Source organism: Globicephala melas, chromosome 19 (genome assembly GCF_963455315.2).
Source record: "Globicephala melas chromosome 19, mGloMel1.2, whole genome shotgun sequence".
NCBI lineage: Eukaryota > Metazoa > Chordata > Mammalia > Artiodactyla > Delphinidae > Globicephala > Globicephala melas.
In genome coordinates, this window is record NC_083332.1 from 44,167,115 (window position 1) to 44,186,711 (window position 19,597).

Sequence of the window (19,597 nt, forward strand, 5' to 3'; positions counted from 1 at the left end):
TCTGTGGTGGGGAGGAGGGGTGGGAGATAGGTTGTGCAGTACCTAGATGTGGAAGGGACTGTATCTCTCCCTTCCTAGGGTTAGTTCTGGCTTGTCCTAAGGTGGTGGAAGCACAGCAGTGACCTTCCAGGCCAGGTGGGACTGAAGCCCTTTATGGGTAGGTATTGGATCAGTTGCTCAACTGTCCCCACCCTCCTTCATTAGGAGTGAGGACTTTCCCAGGCCCAAGCCATGCTCTTTAGTGTGTCCTTTAGCTCCTGTGTGTTGAAGGGACTTAGACTGTTTCAGCTTTGGCTCACTTGAACCTCTCAGCAGCACTCCCAGGACAGGGTGAGGGCCAGACTGGCTAGGACTCTCTGGTGTCTGGATGTTGTGAGCACACAACCTATCTGGTGTTTTAGCTTCTGGAGGGGAGGAGGACAGCTCAGAGCAAGGGAGGTCCTAGATACACCACAAGCAGGGCAATACAGAGTCTCCCTGACTGAGTAATAAGAGAAGAATCTAGTCAGGCAAAGTAATAGAGATCTGGGATTTAATTAAACAAAGCCTTGCCTGGTCGTATGAGGCATTCCCGGGAGGAGCGGTGGGGGTGACAGTGAGGATCTGTGAAGGACCCTTCTGGAAGAACAAGAGAACTGAGAGATCTCTGGTCAGGAGAAGACTTGTTGCTGTAAACTTTACCTGTGATCCCCCTGGCTTAGCTGCAGAGCATTTCCCCAGCAGGCCTGAACTAGAGACTGGCCTTACTTCAAAAGTTTGCGTTGCCCGGGAAACGATGAAAATGGGGGTTGAAAGGAAAGGGCAATGGGCAGGAGGGAGATTATGGACAATTTTATCACTTAAATCACGGGGAAGGTTTGGGCGTGCCAGTTATTACTCTTTTCATAAAAATTAAACTCTTAGCTGCCATGCCTACTGGAAAAAAAACAAAAACCAAACTTGTGAGAATTGTCTTGTAGACCCTAACTGCAGAAATCTAAAGAGTAATCTTGTCTCCAGCCCAAGAAAAGCCTCGCCTGCTTGAAACCAGCTTTGGGTCCGACTAGCACCGGGCAGGGCGCAAGAATGTTGGGAAAAACAGAAGCTGTGCGTTCCGCCCCGGCTGGCCTTAGAGCAACACTCGAAGGGGCTGCAGGGGCGGCCAGAGCACCAAAGGGGAGGGGGCTTTGCGAGCGGAAACAGCTCAGGGGCCCAGGGAGGGGCGGCTAGGCCAGTTTGGGGCCAGGCCGAGGTCCCACGGAGGCGGGGCCAACACCGAACGGCCGCGCAACCAGAGCTGGGCCGGACCAGCTGGGACTTGGCGATAACTGAGCCCTGACCCTCGCCTGGCGCCAAGCTCGGGTGTTCCAGAGGCTTCCGCTAGACCACAATTCTCAGGGGCTCGCCTCGGCGGCCTCCCTCCCTGACTTAGTCTCCCCTCCCGCGCTGCGGGCCGTGTCTGGGCCTCGGCGCATAGGACGTCGGGAACTGTAGTTTTCTCCTGGCGCATCTATGCCAAAAAGGAGAACGGGGGGAACTGCGTTTCCCAGAGTGCAGCGGGGTGGCAAGGGAAGGCAGGGGGGAAGGGACAGTCGGTCGCAGACCGCGCTGGGTTGCCGCCGCCGCTGCCGCCATCGTGCCAGCCCCTCGGGTGAGTGTCTGGGCTAGCGCGCTGGGGCGGGGGCTGGGCCGCAGGAGCCGCGCTCCGGGTCGCCTGGAGCCTCAGCTGCGAGTCCCAGGGCCGCCCCTCCCCTCCCCCCCCCGGCGGCCCGAAGCCGCGCGGGGCCGGGGCCATGTGTCGCGCGCGGCTCCGCCTCCCGTCGGTCCTCTGAGGCGGCGGCCAGGGGGAACACAGAGACAGCCAGGAACCCATTTCAGGCGTACCGTGCCCGTGGCGGGCACACCGGACGGCGTCGGGGCCGGGCCTTTTTCTCTGTTCTGGACCACCCGGATGGGGCTCTCCGGGCCCCGCCCCGTCTGGCCTAGCCCGGCCAGCCCGAGTCCTGCAAACTCTGCAGGCAGGCTAGCGGGCGGACCCCAGCCACACGTCCTGTCGCCCGCCTGCCAAGGATCCGGGGATGGGCAGGTGCCACCCGGCCCGCTCCGGAGTCAGCACTGGGTAAGGGCGCCCGCCTGCCGCAGCCCTACCCTCACCCGGTTCTCAACCATAGCTCGGCTAGGATGTAGGTGAACGCTCCCTTGCTTGTCTGCCCGCTGAGAGTGCACGAAACCTATCTCCCACTCTGGAACTCAGATTCTCCTGCATCGAGGCCAGGGTCAGGGAATCTGGGGTAGGGAGGGGGTTCCACGTGGGACTTCATCCCCGGCCAGTCTTAGAGGATCTGGCTTGATGAGATGAGGCGGCTCCGGACTCGTAGGCTCAGTCCCCGCCCTTCTCTCTGTCAGTGATCAGGCCCCAGCCGTGGGTGGGTTGGCCGGCCGCGTTAGTGGAGGGAGGGAAGAAGCCAAGGAGGTAAGGCTGAATGTGTGAGCCTCCAACACATCGTTAGATCTCTTCAGCACAGCCTAATCCTCACTTCTGCCCCTCCCAGAGTCATCTGCCCTTTTCCCACAGAGGAGGATGATTCGATAAGAATGGTAACGGTAAGGTGGGGTTTAATGGAGGGGAAAGTAGAATCCAGGTCTGAGGTCCCTGAGCCTGGTACCAAACAAGAGGCTGGGCTGCAAGCAACATTGGGCATAGGGCACATCTGGGCTGTGGGGTTCAGATTCATGCTCTGTGAGGCCCTTCTGAAGCCTGGGTGGCAGGACTAGAGCTGGAGGCTGCACAAAGTCAGGCTTCCCTCACCTGCCTGCTCACTTTCCAACAACTGAGTGACCTATGAACAGGCAGGAAGCTGGTTGGGCCTTGGGAAATTGCCTTTAATGATGGCTCCAAGGACTCCATTGATTTCTGGGAGTAGGGAAGTATCTAGCCATAGGGTAGTCTTCTAGCAGGCTTTGTAAAGGCACTCCTGATTGGTGATAAAATTAAGGGACAAGTCCAGAGAAGACCATGGGATATGGAGAAGAGACAGTTCGTTAAGCCTTGATTCCTCTGACCCCAATGTAGCTTCTGAGCCACAGTTCTTGCAGGGATAAAGATGCAGCTAAGTCTCTGCAGACCTGGCCTCAGCAGCATGCAGTTCTTTTAGGAGAGTTGAGTTAGGCCTGTGACGCAGGAAGCCACCATCCTTGGAATTTTTTTCCCTTGAGTATTTCCCCAGGTAATATTTTTCTGGTCATTGAACTCTAGCCTTGGAAGTTTTCCTGCAGTTGAACTGCATTCTCCCTGGTTAAGGAGGACAGGCAAGGAAGGTTCTGTCCAGATCTCGTCACCAGGGCCTGCGTTTTCTCTGGACTCAACCCTCCTAGTCCACATCCTAGCCCACGACCACATGGGAGTCAGGTTCATTCAGCAGACTTAGGAGAGGCCTGGTTTGCCAGTGGAGGTGGGCAACAAGGAGGGACCACCCACAGGACACAAATAGGATCAGTGTGATTGGATCTCTTAGTGCTATAAGTAGTTGTTCCAAGACCTTGAGATTGTCTGGGTTGGTTCTTTCTAGGACACTGGTGTCAGGTGAATTAGGCTTTATGGCTGTGGATTAGTTCACACATTGCAAAGCCCTAGGTGACTTGAAAACAAGGGTTTTCTTCAAGGTCAAAATGCTGCTGTTCCTTGGAAAAAAGGAACAAAGGTTACTTGGGAACAGGAGGAATTCAGGTCCCTCCCTCTCATTCCAATCGTTAAAGAACCCTGAGGTTCTCCAGAATCAATCTGCACCCTCTATTCATGTAGGGCTGTCTTGGGAGGTGGGGCCTGGCATGGGACAGTCAGGATATGGCTGCGTAAGCAAGCGGGCAGGCTGTGAGGATGCTGGGTTCTCAACCAGCTCAACTAGGTCCCTTAGTGACATGGAGACCACCTCTCCTCTCTGAGCCACGTTTCACTTTATTCTGCTGTCTTTGCAGTTGGTGGGTTGGGATGGGAAGAATGATTTAAGTGAAAGAATTCTCAAATTTTAGAACTGGAAGGCACCTTGTATCAAAAAATTCTGGAATACCCTTACTGAGGCATTAGTATCTTGCTTGAAATTTTTTTTTCTCCTTTTACACCAATGATCCATTTTATTCAGCAACCATTCTTGCAGCGCTTTCTATATGTCAGCCCACTGGGCTGAGGCTGGAGGTAGAATAATGAATCCTACCAAGTCCTGGTGCTGGGAAAAGGATGTCACAGTAGTGGAAGAGACAGAGGTAATGTTGCTATTATGTGCTGAGGGCTAAGTTGAAGGGACCCACAAGGGGCTCTTGGCCCTTTGCAAAAGAGGGGGCTTCTGAATGAGTAGAGCACCAGAGAGGAAAGTCTGTTAGTGAGCCCACTCTCCTCTCCAGTGCCTGGAGAAACCACAGAACAAGGTATACTTCAGGATGTTGGGGCCAGGAAAGTCTGGGGTCCCTTGAGAAACTTGGCTGTCACCACTCCAAATTGCTGTGGCTGTTGAGTCTAGCAGCTGTCTTCTATCGGTAGCTCCTGCATTCCTCAGGGGTCTCTGCTGGGTATTCTCCTGGTGCCTGAGAATCTCACCAGCATTCTGTGGTGTGTGGCCTTATTCCCTGCCTGGAACCTGGGTTTGTGGCTTCTGTCTCTTCTGAGACCCTCTCAGGTCACTTATTCAAGTGCCCAGTGCTCCTGGAGTGATAAATATCAGGACATCTTCCAGAGTCAGACCAGAGGCACTCTCCCCAGAAGCGAAAGGGAATAGTCCTTTTGGAGAGAGGGGAGTGGATCCAAAAAGTTTTCCACAGGATGGACATTGAAAGTTGGGCAGGATTTCTGTGCGCTGGGGTTGAGCTGAACCTCCTGATGGGCCTTTTTTTTTTTGCGGTACGCGGGCCTCTCACTGTTGTGGCCTCTCCCGTTGTGGAGCACAGGCTCCGGACGTGCAGGCTCAGCAGCCATGGCTCACGGGCCCAGCTGCTCCGCGGCATGTGGGATCTTCCCGGACCAGGACATGAACCTGCGTCCCCTGCATCGGCAGGCGGACTCTCAACCGCTGCACCACCAGGGAAGCCCGATGGGCCTCCTTTTTTATTTAATTTAATTTAATTTAATTTTTTTATACTGCAGGTTCTTGTTAGTTATCTGTTTTATACATATTAGTGTACACATGTCAGCCCCTATCTCCCAATTCATCCCACCACCACCACCACCACCCCCCCCACCACTTTCCCCTCTTGGTGTCCATACGTTTGTTCTCTACATCTGTGTCTCAATTTCTGCCCTGCAAACTGGTTCATCTGTACCATTTTTCTAGGTTCCACATGTATGCGTTAATATACGATATTTGTTTTTCTCTTTCTGACTTACTTCACTCTGTATGACAGCCTCTAGGTCCATCCACATCTCTACAAATGACCCAATTTCGTTCCTTTTTACGGCTGAGTAATATTCCATTGTATGTATATACTACATCTTCTTTATCCATTCGTCTGTTGATGGGTGTTTAGGTTGCTTCCATGACCTGGCTATTGTAAATAGTGCTGCAGTGAACATTGGGGTGCATGTGTCTTTTTGAATTATGGTTTTCTCTGGGTATATGCCCAGTACTGGGATTGCTGGGTCATATGGTAATTCTATTTTTTGTTTTTTAAGGAACCTCCATACTGTTTTCCATAGTGGCTGTATCAATTGACATTCCCACCAACAGTGCAAGAGGGTTCCGATTTCTCCACACCCTCTCCAGCATTTGTTGTTTGTAGATTTTCTTTTTTTTTAATAAAATTTATTTGTTTTATTTATTTATTTTTGGCTGCATTGGGTCTTCATTGCTGTGCGTAGGCTTTCTCTAGTTGCAGCGAGTTGGAGCTATTCTTCGTTGTGGCAGGCGGGCTTTTCAGTGCAGTGGCTTCTCGTTGCAGAGCACAGGCTCTACGCACGCGGGCTTCAGTAGTTGTGGCTCACGGGCTCTAGAGCGTAGGCTCAGTAGTTATGGTGCACGGGCTTAGTTGCTCCGTGGCATGTGGGATCTTCCCAGACCATAGGTCAAACCTGTGTCCCCTGCGTTGGCAGGCGGATTCCTAGCCACTGCGCCACCAGGGAAGTCCTATTTGTAGATTTTCTGGTGCCCATTCTAACTGGTGTGAGGTGATACCTCATTGTAGTTTTGATTTACATTTCTCTAATAATTAGTGATGTTGAGCATCTTTTCATGTGCTTCTTGGCCATCTGTATGTCTTTGGAGAAATGTCTATTTAGGTCTTCTGCCCGTGTTTTGATTGGGTTGTTTATTTTTTTGATATTGAGCTGCATGGGTTGTTTATATATTTTGGAGATTAATCCTTTGTCCATTGATTTGTTTGCAAATATTTTCTCCCATTCTGAGGGCTGTCTTTTCATCTTGTTTGTAGTTTCCTTTGCTGTGCAAAAGCTTTTAAGTTTCATTAGGTCCCATTTATTTATTTTTGTTTTTATTTCCATTATTCTAGGAGGTGGATAAAAAAAGATCTTGCTGTGATTTATGTCAAAGAGTGTTCTTCCTATGTTTTCTTCTAAGAGTTTTATAGTGTCCAGTCTTACATTTAGGTCCTAATCCATTTTGAGTTTATTTTTGTGTATGGTGTTAGGGAGTGTTCTAATTTCATTCTTTTACATGTAGCTGTCCAGTTTTCCCAGCACCACTTATTGAAGAGACTGTCTTTTCTCCATTGTATATCCTTGCCTCCTTTGTCGTAGATTAGTTGACCATAGGTGTGTGGGTTTATCTCTGGGCTTTCTATCCTGTTCCATTGATCTATATTTCTGTTTTTGTGCCAGTACCATATTGTCTTCTTTAATGTAGCTTTGTAGTATAGTCTGAAGTCAGGGAGTCTGATTCCGCCAGCTCCGTTTTTTTCCCTCAAGACTCCTTTGGCTATTCGGGGTATTTTGTTTCTCCATACAAATTTTAAGATTTTCTTGTTCTAGTTCTGTAAAAAATGCCACTGGTAATTTGATAGGGTTTGCATTGAATCTGTAGATTGCTTTGGATAGTATAGTCATTTTCACAACATCGATTCTTCCAATCCAAGAACATGGTATATCTCTCCATCTGTTTGTGTTGTCTTTAATTTCTTCAATAAGTGTCTTATAGTTTCCTTCATACAGGTCTTTTGTCTCCTTAGGTAGGTTTATTCCTAGGTATTTTATTCTTTTTGTTGCAATGGTAAATGGGAGTGTTTCCTTAATTTCTCTTTCAGATTTTTTCATCGTTATTGCGTAGGACTGCAAGAGATTTCTGTGCATTAATTTTGTATCCTACAACTTTACCAAATTCATTGATGAGCTCTAGTAGTTTCCTGGTGGCATCTTTAGGATTCTCTATGTATAGTATCATGTCATCTGCAAACAGTGACAGTTTTACTTCTTCTTTTCCAATTTGTATTCCTTTTATTTCTTTTTCTTCTCTGACTGCCGTGGCTAGGACTTCCAAAACTATGTTGAATAATAGTGGTGAGAGTGGACATCCTTGTCTTGTTCCTGATCTTAGAGGAAATGCTTTCAGTTTTTCACCATTGAGAATGATGTTTGCTGTGGGTTTGTCGTATACATGGATGGGCCTCTTTTTAAAGTTATTTTTTTCTGATGGGCCATTTGAGGATGTTTGTGTGTGTGGAGTTGGATTTGAGTTGACTACCCCTTCCCTAACTTTGAGATTCTGTGATTCTCTTGCTTTGACCGTATGTGACAGGAATTCTTGAAGACTCTCTCCCTGAGGGAGGCCACAGCAGTGGGTTATCCCTGCAGTGACTTCCAGGCCTGGAGTCAGTCTGGAGTGACTGATCGTTCTGGTAATCACCCTTACCACCAGGTCTGTGTGGCGCCTTCTCCTTCTCACCCTATCAGCTGGAATGTGTCTTCCTGGGAGGAATCATTTGCTCAGGCCTGGCTACAACTAGGGAAGTGTCTTAGTGGCCAGGGAAGAGGAACACAAGAGAGCTGGGGTTGGCCCTTCTCACTACCCTAGGCCTTTCTCTTTATTTGTTGCTGGTACCTGCTATGTACCAACTCCTTAAGCACCCAGGCTGGAGTGGGGGCTACGCTGGAGAAGGAGAACCTCCCCTCATGAGAGGGGTGTGTCCAGGGTACCTGGGAACTGAGGGTAGTTTGCCTCAGTAAACTGGGGGAATTCTGGAATGTTTGTTTCTTAAAGCCTCAGGTACTGCATTAGAGCCACTGGGTCTCACCAGGGCAGAAACTGTGGCCCCCTGGAAGGATGTCTGTAAAGAGACATTGGTTCACTTGCAGAGATGGTCAGGCCCAAGTCAAGGCAAGTTCTCATTTGTAGGTTGTAAACCTGCTTTGACAGGCTGAGCATGCACTTAGAGGCTTCTGTTCTGATGGCCATGGAGCTTGCTGATTTCAAAGGGGAAGAAAAGGCCTGGGCTCCATTCCTCACAGCCTCATTTTGCCATCTATGCTTTCTGCTGCTTGACATGGGCTCTCAGCTGCTCCAATCCAGGCCAATTTTGTGGACATTTTAATGCTGACTATGCCAGTGGCCTTCTGTGGTCTTGAATTCTTTCCTAATCTCTCAGAGTCTTGGTTTCTTCATCTACAAAGTTACACTAATCACACCAGCTTTTCAGGGCTGTGAGACTCCAATGAGAGAACACATGTAACTGTTTGGCTTACAGGAGTTTGACTTACAGTACATGAACCAGCAAGTTCATGGATGGGAGCTCTCTAGGACGGGGGCCTCAGAGATCCCTGAGCCACCTGGGAAGGGGTGGCCACTCAAGGACTGAATAAGCATGGAGCAGAGGGACTACAATGCAGGTCTCGGGATTCACCTTCTGGGCCAGCCAGGGCAGCCTGAAGTCTCTGGAGCCCTTTCTTCAAATAGAAGATAAGGAAAAGGCCCTTAGGGTGCTGGGGGCACCTAGACATCAGGGGTCTGCCCCAGGAGAGGGTTCTGTCCTGGCCAGCCATCTGGGCAGCAGACCTTAGCTGATTTCCCTCCCAACTTCAGGCAGGGGAGTGGTGGACGAGGCTGTTGCCAGTCCTCGGTCAAGGCTGCTCTTTAGTGTGGTGTCCCTATAGGAGACTGAGATATCCACCTTCTTCCTAGCTCTTGACCTAGTATTCACCTAGCAGCTGCCAATGACTGCTTACAGCTGAGTCCTGCTTTATACCCTCAGTTGATTACCCCTAACATCCTCATAATTACTGATGAAGAGACAGGGTCAGAGGGTCATACCATGAGGGAGAGGAGAACCAAACTAGAGGCCAAGCCTTTGAGGGAAGTGGTTGTGTGCCTACTATTCAGCCCCAGTTGTCCCTCAGGTGATCAGAGCCTTGTGGGGGGATGGAGGGTGTTTGGGGCTAAGCCCCACTTCCCACACGCCTCAGACAGATGGCTGGGTGGAAGGCAAAGGATTGTTTCCTGACAACTTGGACAGAAGGTGTGGGAGGAGGGGAAGTGGGTCACTTGGCCACTTAAATTGAACAGGGTTTGCCCAGAGCTCAGTCCTCCAGAGCAGAGGGGCTGGGCCAGGCACCATGGGAACAGGGGTGCCCCAGTCAGGGAGACAGACCATAAACAAATATGTAAATGTGACAGTCTCATGCAGTGACAAGTGCTAAGAAGATGAAACGGGGTGGTGAAGTGAGTAAATGGGTGGCTGCTTTAGACGGAGTGGTCACAGTGTCTGAAGGTATCTATGAGGAGGTAACATTTGACCTGACACATATGTGACAAGGAAGCAGACACATGGAGATCTACGAAGAAGGGGGATCCAGGTAGAAGGATCAACAGTTGCAAACCCCTCCAGTGAGACAGGCTCAACATGTTCCAGAAACAGGAAAATGCCCAGAGTGGCTGCAGAGGACGGGAAGGAGTGGGTGGCAGGAGACAAGGTTGGATAGCTGGGAGGCCAGGCCACCCAGGGCCTTGAAGCCAGGATAAATGGTTGAGACTGTCAGTGGGGAATGGGAAGGGAAGTCATTGGAGGGCCGTAGGACAGGATATACAGCACCCCTCAGATCATGGAAAGAGGTGCAGTTTGTTCCTGAAGGACAGGCACTATGCAGCCTTCCCTCTCACTCCCCACAGTGCACGCCTGTGCTCTGGGTTTAAGCCAAGGTTGTCTGTCAGTCCCACCTGTCGGAGTCCTTCTCAGCCTCTGCTTCAGGGCTCTTGGAGGCCTAGCAGACAGTAGGTGTGAGGGTAATAGAGATGGTTGGTGCCAATTTCAAGGGTCCCACTATAAGCTCAGCATATCTGGCATTCTTTGCGGACCTCGGTGATGGGCCCTCAGAGGTGAGCATCCTTCTGTTTTATTAGTCTGGAGTCAGTAATGTCCTCTTCCTCATCACTCTCCTGCCTCCAGCCCTGACCCAGGTCCAGCTAGGCCAGCATCTATATCTGTTTTGCTGAGATGGTAGAATGGGGTTGTGACTTTGAAGATTTGGGAAAACTGTGAGATCATCCCCAATGGGTGAAAACACCCATTGTTTAGTGTGGCAGTCTGCCTGGTGCCATTGTTTGGAGGCAGAAGCCCTGGTTCAGACCTGTCTTGCCCCTGTCTTGCCCCTGTCTGAGAAAGCCAAGGTCAGAGATCAGGGCTTCAGCCCTACATGTTGTTCATTTTTTTTTTAAATTTATTTATTTTATTTTTATTTATTTTTGGCTGTGTTGGGTCTTCATTGCTGTGTGCGGGCTTTCTCTAGTCATGGCGAGCAGGGGCTACTCTTCATTGTGATTCACAGGCTTCATTGTGGTGGCTTCTTTTGTTGCAGAGCACGGGCTCTAGGTGTGTGGGCTTCAGTAGTTGTGGCATGCAGGCTTAGTAGTTGTGGCTCACAGGCTCTAGACTGCAGGCTCAGTAGTTGTGGCGCACGGGCTTAGTTGCTCCGCGGCATATGGGATCTTCCCAGACCAGGGCTCGAACCCGTGTCCCCTGCGTTGGCAGACAGATTCTTAACCACTGCACCACCAGGGAAGCCCCCATGTTGTTCATTTTTATCTCCAGACTAGTTATCACTGGGAGTCCTGGCTCTGGAGTCCACTAAGCCTGGTTCCATCCAGTTCCACCATTTATTAGGCTTGTGACCTTGAGCAAATTAGCTGACCTTGCTGGGCCTCATTTTGCTCATCTCTAATATGGGAGTTGACTCACAGGGTGTTAGAACAAATGCACGTAAAGCCCTTAGCACATTTCTACATGTAATACACATTAGTGAAAGTGAGACATTATCAGCCGGACATTGCTGTTTCAAGTTTCAAAATATGGAAACACTGACCCAGAATTTGAGGATAAAAATGAAGTTTTTTCTGTTACCCAATGGAATCTCCTGGGCCAGAGGTTTTAACCTGGGGTCTGTGACAACCTCAGGGAGTATGAATGAGTTGAAATCATTCACAAGGCTGGGGCATCTCTGCCTCTGCGGAAATTTGTTGGGAAAGGGCCATGGTTTATGAGACATTTTTAGAGCGTCTTTGCACCCACAGAGACCTAAGGGTCAGTGAAAGCTGAAGCTCAGTGGGTGAGAGGTCACCAAGGTCATTTCTGCTCCTCGAGGAGCCTGGCCTTAGTCAGCCTAAGTGAAGCAGGAGACGGTGTGGTCAGCAGCCCTCTTGGAAGAGCTGTAGGAGAAGCTGTCATGAAGGTCACTCTCCAATCTGATGTGAGGCTGCCCCTCAGCCTTGGCATTTTGTTTCTTTCCAGGCTGTTCTTTCCACAATAAATATATTAGAAACAAGGTCAAGGCTGGCTGGCCATCCTGGGGAACATCCTCCCAGCCTGGCCCACCTCTCCTCTATGTTGCATGGGGATGGGAGGTGGGCTCTGCACCCTGTTGCTTTTTCTGGACTCAGGAATGCTGCCTCCTGGCTATGAGTGCAAAGCTTTGTGGAAGATTTGGAGTCAGAAACTATAAATCCTGTAGTTTGCTGGACTCTGTGCTGGGAGGTTGAGGAGGTGGGGTCGGGTGTGGCAGGAAGCACACTGGAACCCTCACAGCCCAGAGCTGTGTTCAGGCAGAGGAATGAGCCCTGGGTGTGTTGATATGGCTTTGCACGTGGGGTTGGAGTCAACAGTTGAGTCTGGAAAGGAGGACCCAAATGTGTGGCATCTGAACAGTGACCTGAGGGGAGGGCGGGCATCATGGCAGGAGGACTCACCTGTGCAAAAGACACAGGGAGCAAACACTCAGAGAGTTCTGGTGTGTTTATGTGTGGAGCTGGATGGAGATAGGAGAGAATGGCTGAGGAGTCAGGGACGGGTGTGGATAGCCACATGTGGAGCTTTGGGGGTTTGACCTTTAACCCAAGGGTGAGGGTTTTGTAGGGGAGGGACATGGACAGCCTTGTGGTTTAGAGCTCAGGGATGCAAAGTTAGCAGAAAGCAAGCAGTGACCTTGACCAGAGAACCCAGTATCAGCACTGATGTACTGGGTGAGCTTGGGGCAACCAGCTGAACCTTGGTTTTCCCACCTGTAAAGTGGGCTGACAGTGGAATCTGACCACATGGCGATGTGATCACGACATAGAGATAAACACATCAAGGTCAAGAAGGCCTCGAATGAGGTTGGTGTTGGCCTCAGCAGCCCCATTTGACATCTTTAAAGCAAAGTCTTCAGTCCACATACTTTTGAAGGTTCCTTCTCCCACTTTCTGGGAGCCCCTGAGCAGTCCTGTTCCTCAGGAGAGCTCACTCTGCCCTGTCCCACTCCACCGGGCCAAAGGGGTCTTCTTGTCCTTTTATCCCTCCACCTCTTTACTCTACCACTACTTCTGCCAAGTAGTTTTTGTATTAGCATGTTAATCACACTGTTAAGAACAATGTTGAAAAAGGAAAAAACACCCCCCCACTTCCTTCACCTCACTGTCCCACCACATGGCGCCACTTTTTTTTTCTTTGGATGAGCTTCTGGCCTTATTTCCCCTCATCCTCCATCTCCAGCTTCTCGGTTTCCTGCCCTAATCTCTTTCTGAGGCTCTAGACATTTGCTAATGTTGTTTCTTCTGACTGGCATACTCCTTTCTCCAAGACCTTCCCTGAGGGCTGCTTAGGACAGCGCGGGAGATGGCCCTCATCCATTCCTCCAGCTTTCCCCCTGCCCCAGAGTTCAAGATGCTCAGCAAGGCATCTTGAGAGCATCATGTGGTAGGGTTGGGCCACAATGAGTGAGCCAAGCATAGTGAATACTAGGGTGGAAGGGGCAGAGATGCGAGATGTGGGGCTGTGTCCTGCCTCCAGTAACCCAAGTTTGCATGTGGTACAGTCACAGTCTGACCCCTTGGAAATGTGACCAAGACAGAGCAGCTGGGACTAGCTGTTGATCCTATGTTTTTCCCATTTGTTGATGTATTTCTTGGCAGAGTGTGAACTGGGATACACCTTGTCCCAAGCAGGCGTGACCGGGTCCAAGCTTTCTCCTCTGCTTGTTTTAGACTTTCCTGGACATTTCTTAGTCATCCCAGCACTGAACTGCTATTTTTAGTGCCACCACCTCCTAGGGGACTTAAAATAAAGCTGGCTCAGCTTCCTGGCCCCTCATTGGCTGGAGTGTTGGTCACAGGCAGGGAGATTGGCTGGATTGGGGATAAGCCACTGCCCACTAACACTGTCCTTCCCTCTGGCTCTTCTGGCCTTGGGTGAGGTCATAGGGACTGGAGCAAACTAGCACTTACCATGTTGAGTTGAGGGCTTTACTAGGTTCCCTTAGTGAGACCACAGCCACTGGCAACCTCAGGGTTCCACCCTCTTATAGAGAAGGGGGCTGAGGCCCTAAGAAGTGCAGTGACTTGCGTGAGATCCCACTACTGCCAATGGTTGTCTGCCAGGGCCAAACCCACCTCCTTACTGCTTTGGTTCAGAGTTCCTGTTATTAGGAGAGAGGGGGTGGGCTCCTCTACAGTCAGAGATGACTACAGAGCAACACACAGGTCTGCTGTCATGGATCCTGCAGGGAGATGCACGCCACCCTACCCGGGCCTGCCAAAGCGTGAGCGACTCTTTCATCTGGGGCTTGGGTTTTCCGTCTAGCAGCCTGGGGTCCCTGATATCTGTAGCGGGGGGGCCCACCCCTCCCTCTCCTCCCCGCCTCAGAGACTGGAGAGGGGCAGCCCTTCTGATGGAGTGAGTGCTGGGATGGGGATGTGAAGACATGACACATTTCCCCCTCACAGCCTTCATTTCCCCTCCCAACATTTCTGTTATTACCTGTGATCCTCTGAACCCATGGTTCCAGCTCTGAAGTGGGTAGATATAACCCCCATCAGTGACGAAATCATGTCACCTGGCCTCAAAGACGTAACTACCCCCTTAAGACAAAGTGTGTGCGGGGGGAGTCACTCGCTGTCTTTGTTGCAACTGGGGCCTTGAGGAGCCATTTCCCCCCACTCCCAATGGGTCTTCTTCCACCTGCCAGTAAGCCCGGAGGGCAGTGTTGAGGGACTGAGTGCTGAGTCTCAGCAGGACAAGGAGTGGGCCTGAAGGCTGCAATAGAAGACACTCCACATACAGACATCAGTAGTTCCCGACCTGCAAAGTGGGAAGAATAGCAATAACTCTCAACAGCCTTGCAGGTTGTTGAGAGGATTAAATGAAAAGATATGGGGAGAGTGCTTAGCTCCTCCTTAAAAGCCCATCCCTCCATTGGACTTGCTCTGACCTTCCTTTGTCCTGGCTCCACCCTCAGCACCCATCCTGCTGTTTCATCCACGAGAGCCCCTCAAAGGAGGGTCTGGGTCTGGTCCACCTCTGGGCTCCCTGCACTGGTCTGTATTGAGGGATCGCCTGTCAGTTCCTGGGCCCTCTCTGTGTTTCCTGGGAGAACAGACGTCAGCAAAAGACTCCCTACTCAAGGAGGTCTGGGAGGGGTGGGGGTCAGTGAGGAGACTGGCTGGCTACCTCCTGCTTCCACGGTACCAAGGTACCAACACTACCCTCCCTGTCTCACTGGACTTGCAGGTCTCAACGAGGCCGGGTGACGCTCCAGAATGGGAGACAAGCCAATTTGGGAGCAGATTGGATCCAGCTTCATTCAACATTACTACCAGTTATTTGATAACGACAGAACCCAACTAGGCGCAATTTATGTAAGTCTTCAGCTCTAGGACCAGAACGGGACCTCAGGGAATCAATTCACATGTTGGGCCAGTGCCTCCAGTTCACAAGTTCTGGCAGCCCTCACTGAATTTGGCTGTCCCCTTTTATCTGAGCTACTCTCCATGGCACAGGGGGCTTAAGGCCTAGCCCAACTCCCTGGTCCACACATTCCTTTCTGTCATCTGTAAGACTGGATTCTGATACCCTAGGCAGCAGGTTCTGGGCTTGCCATTCCATGGTCCTGGGAGTGCCTCTGTTCTAGATTGGGCAGCAGCAGACAGAGGCTAGGGCTCATGGTGCCCTCTGGAGGCAGCAGCTGTAAGCATCATCAGTGCCCCGCTGATCTCTCCTGGAGGCCCCAGGTCCACCTTCCTTTGGGGGGCCAAAAGCCGCTGAATGCTCATGGGAAACAAATGGGGTTAGTCCAGGGAGGTTGGTGTGTCTTGAGAAACCCTTCTATGCAGGTATGATTTGCTGCTGTTTTAGTGATGTTCGTATATACCAAGAGTTAATTGTATTTGACCCTGCCCAAGACAGAAATGTGATTGATCAGGCCACGCCTAGCAGGTCTGCCCAGGATAGGAGAGGTAGGAGTCATCCAGCATAGCCTTGCAGCCTGACTGGGCTGTGGGCAAACTCCTTTGTGTCTCCCTCCAAAAAGTCAGGGCCAGTTCAGAAATTTTGAAGAAAAGAAAAGGATCTTACCAGTGGAAGAACAAATCCAGCACAGGTATTTGATTGTCACTATCATAGGTAGAGAATTTTAAAAACTCAAACTGGTATGACTCTGGGATCCTTGGCACTTCTACCATATTGCTTTTAAAATCAATTAAAGCAGGCCTGACCCAGAGAAGAGTTAGCAAGGTCCTAAAAGAGTACTTTATGTATGTCATTTTATATAAACCTCAGCACATATTCCTTTTAAAGATCAGGAAACTGAGACTCAGGGGGAGAAAAAAAAAAAGTAGCTTGCTTAATGTCAGAGCTGGTAAGTAGCAGAGGCACTTTTGAGTTCTGCCCCTGAAGGCTGTGGCAGGAGAGATGGGGTGGGGAAGAAGTGAAGGTAATGGGTTACATGTTGATGGTAGGGAGGGTCCCAGGCAAGGCCTTGTCAGCCTCCATTCCTCTCTGACCCCATGGGAAGGGCCTCTTTGGAACTCACTGATGGCTTTTCTGGGACTGGTGCTGACTGACCATGCAGCAGGATGGCTTTTGACTGAGCCCTGGCCACATATAGCCAGCCTGGAGCTCATGCATATCAAAGGCCATACAACTTCTTGAATAAAAGGTGGGAAGTGAACTTATTAATAAGTTTGTATTTTGTTACATAGTCTTTCAGAGCTTGGGTTCTGCAGTGCTGGGGTGTAATTAAAGAAGTTGTTCATCCTGTAAAGTTTGGAAGTTACCCTCATTTTCCTTCTTTACAGGCAGGGAAACTAAGACATGAACTAATTTCCCCAAGCAAGACCCTTTTCAGGGTCCTTTCAGGGCCTCAGAGATACTCCTTGTGCTCTGAAGCCCTGACCCCAGGTTTCCTGGTTTTCAGATTGACGCGTCATGCCTTACGTGGGAAGGACAGCAATTCCAGGGGAAAGCTGCCATTGTGGAGAAATTGTCTGTAAGTAAGGGCCAGGGCTGGGCTGCAGGCAGCTCCTTCCCCACCTCACTGGCCACAGCCCACCACCCACTCTTTCCTTTGCAGAGCCTTCCGTTCCAGAAAATCCAGCATAGCATCACGGCGCAGGACCATCAGCCCACGCCAGATAGCTGCATCATCAGCATGGTTGTGGGCCAGCTCAAGGTAATAGTGCTGCTGCCTTGCAGTGCTGCTGTCCTGCTTCTCAAGGGACACCCAAAGTGATGCTTAGAGCTGTGTAGCTCAGTACAATAGCCATCAGCCACATGTGGTGATTTTTAAATTACATTAAGTAAAATGAAATAAAATTAAAATGTAGTTCCTCAGTTGCATTAGTCATACTTCAAGTGCTTGTGGCTGCCTATTGGACAGCGCAAACATAGAACATTTCTGTTATTGCAACAAGTCCTATTGGAGAGCACTCGTATAGAGCATTTTTGGAAAAGGGACAAGAGGTATAGGAGCAGGATGGGGCTGTGATCCAAGCCACTGGGCCTTTGCACTGCCTCAAGGTGTAGGTGGGCCTTCTGCAGGCAGCTGATCCTGAGCTGGAGTCCATGCTGCCACTCCCCAAGCTGGCTGCTGATTCTTCCACCTGCTGAGCAAAGCAGATTCCTGAAACCCTTGCTTCTCTTTGCATTTCTCCTTCCACTTCTCAAGACCTGTTACCTTCAAAGCCTTCCTGTGGTCCCGTACCCCCCAGGAACTCCTACTTGTTATGCTCTAACAGGCTGAAGCCAGATTCTTGATTTCCCAAAAAAGCCTCTCCTCCTTCCCAAAGCAGGACAAATGAGCTGCCCCTTAACCAGGTTCCAACCTCCTGGGCCTGTGGCATCATGGGGCCCAGAGTAACAGGCCCACATGCCTTCTCCCTAGGCTAGGCAGGGCTTCTTGAGTCCGTTACAAGGGTGGAAGAAAGTGGCGGGGGGCGGGGGCTAGGCCTCTCCAGTGGACCCAGACGGACCTGCCTTCTGGCCTGTTCTTTCCTGTTAGTTTCTCCTGCCTGTCCAAGATACCGTGCCCAGCAAGTGTGCTCAAATAGGCCTTGGGAGTGAGGAGGTCTCTCCTGGGGTCTTAGTGCCCACTTTCCCAGGCTGGAATCAGTTAGCAGTGCCTCTTCCCACCTGGCTTCAGGTTCTTTCTGGTGTTTTTGTCCAACCCCCAAAAGACTGATTTGCCTCCTTGCTGATGATAATTCCTGGAAAAAACAGTGATATTAGAAACACTGTTGGTTGGCTGGGCTCCTACCTCAACTAGGCCTCATCTGGGTATTCTGCAGTTTGGGTGGAAGTCTCTCGCCTTTCTTTTTTCGTTGCAAATATGTTACATGACAAGAAACAGATTACCTGATAGTGCTGCATTGGTTTTTTTCGCTTGTAGAGCTGTAATCAGTGTGAGCTTGGTTTTGAGCCTTTTCTCATGTACTTGGCCATAGTCAGTATTAGTAGTACCTTCTCCTGGTTGGACTAACTGGCATAATCAGACACTAAGATTGTTTAGTTTACAGATTACTGTGAGTTACATGGTAAGTGCTGCAGAACTCTTTCAAATTGATCATTTGTGCCCAGAAACATGGGTTCAGAGGCACGTACGTTCTCTGCTCTGTTGCTGTAGCTAACTGGTGAGTTTTTCTGCAGTTTGTGTACATAGCAGTGTGAGCTGCCATCTCAAGGCCCAGTTTAGTGCCCAGTTTAGTGTTTCATACATTGTGTCAATTCACAGTCACAAGTACCCCTTAGCTCTCCTAGGATTTGCGTCCAAATTGTAGGGCCTGATCCCAAGTCAGCGTTCACCTCCTGCTGAACACCCTTCCTGTTCCTTGGCCACCTTACTGAACCATTTTCTCTCTCCTCACAGGCCGATGAAGACCCCATCATGGGGTTCCACCAGATGTTCCTATTAAAGAACATCAATGATGCTTGGGTTTGCACCAATGACATGTTCAGGCTTGCCCTGCACAACTTTGGCTGACCTCCTCCCAGCCAGGCACTCATGCTGTTTCCTCCTCCCTCCTCTTCCCGATATTATTCATGCTCCTCCAGATGCTCCAAATATCATACACAAATGAGCAGGGCCGCGGTGGGAGTGGGCGCAGTGCGCTACTGCTGCCGAGGTATTGTGCATGATGTTTGGACGCTAGACTAGTTGCATCTGATGGGAGAAGTTTGTGTTGTACCAGCGCATGCCTTGGAAAGACTTAAGTAATGCGAAAGGTTGTCTTTTTTTTTTTTTTTTTTAATCTACTGACAAGTTGCTCTAGTAACCCAAAGAAGTGAAGGAGAAAGCAGCTGCCTCACCACCGAGATATTGATTTGTTCAGATGTTTCAATGCCTCATGATACAATAAAACCACAAAAATTTTCTTAACAGTTTAAATTGTTTTAATTAGTTTAATAGTTGGCTGGGCATCAGTAACTACCCTGCCTCATTGGCTCTCTCATGTCTCACCCTCCCACCTCTGCCCCACTTCAGCGATACCTGTTGCAAGGAGAAAACGCTGAAGCAGCACTCTCAGCTGGCTTCTCTCAGAAGCCCTGTAGGGCATAGTGTTCCCTCCATGGCCCACCTGGTCTTGGGAAAGTGAGCTGCAGACAGGCAGAGCTCAGGTCTGACCTGAAGCTTCCCTTGCACTGAAGCCTCTGCAGTCAGTTCTGACACCTCCTGTGATGTCTACGCTGGGTAGGGTCAAGGCTCTAATGACATGTGAGATGACCCAGAACCCCACCGAAGATGGAAAAGCCTTGGCAAAAATGGCCCATTAGCTTCAGGCCCTCTGAACTGAGGGCTCAGCAAGGCCAAGTATGAGCAGAGGTTTGAGGGAGAAGGGCCTGTTCTATCCACAGAAGGGTCAGGATCACATCCAGTGTGCCCTGTAAATCCCAA

The 19,597-nt window shown here is 50.2% G+C and overlaps 1 protein-coding gene across 2 annotated transcripts; it reads left to right on the plus strand.

Annotated features, from left to right (window-relative positions):
• The first annotated feature begins 1,525 nt into the window (after positions 1-1,525).
• On the plus strand, positions 1,526-19,083 carry NUTF2 (nuclear transport factor 2). 2 transcript variants are annotated; one of them, XM_030863639.2, is made up of 5 exons: positions 1,526-1,630; positions 14,941-15,068; positions 16,625-16,696; positions 16,781-16,879; positions 18,572-19,083. In XM_030863639.2, exons 2-5 carry the CDS (start codon positions 14,970-14,972, stop codon positions 18,683-18,685), a joined length of 384 nt encoding a protein of 127 aa, XP_030719499.1. In that variant the 5' UTR covers positions 1,526-1,630; positions 14,941-14,969; the 3' UTR covers positions 18,686-19,083. The 2 variants fall into 2 exon arrangements, with proteins under 2 accessions (XP_030719499.1, XP_060145346.1); XM_060289363.2 differs by lacking the exon at positions 1,526-1,630 and adding an exon at positions 1,829-2,098.
• The last annotated feature ends 514 nt before the right edge of the window (positions 19,084-19,597 follow it).

Excerpts from the sequence above, each read along its gene's own strand:
- NUTF2 (XM_030863639.2), top strand. The coding sequence starts at position 14,970 with ATGGGAGACAAGCCAATTTGGGAGCAGATTGGATCCAGCTTCATTCAA. Across the intron at positions 16,697-16,780 it reads CCATTGTGGAGAAATTGTCT|AGCCTTCCGTTCCAGAAAAT; the intron begins GTAAGTAAGGGC and ends TTTCCTTTGCAG. Across the intron at positions 16,880-18,571 it reads TGGTTGTGGGCCAGCTCAAG|GCCGATGAAGACCCCATCAT; the intron begins GTAATAGTGCTG and ends CTCTCCTCACAG.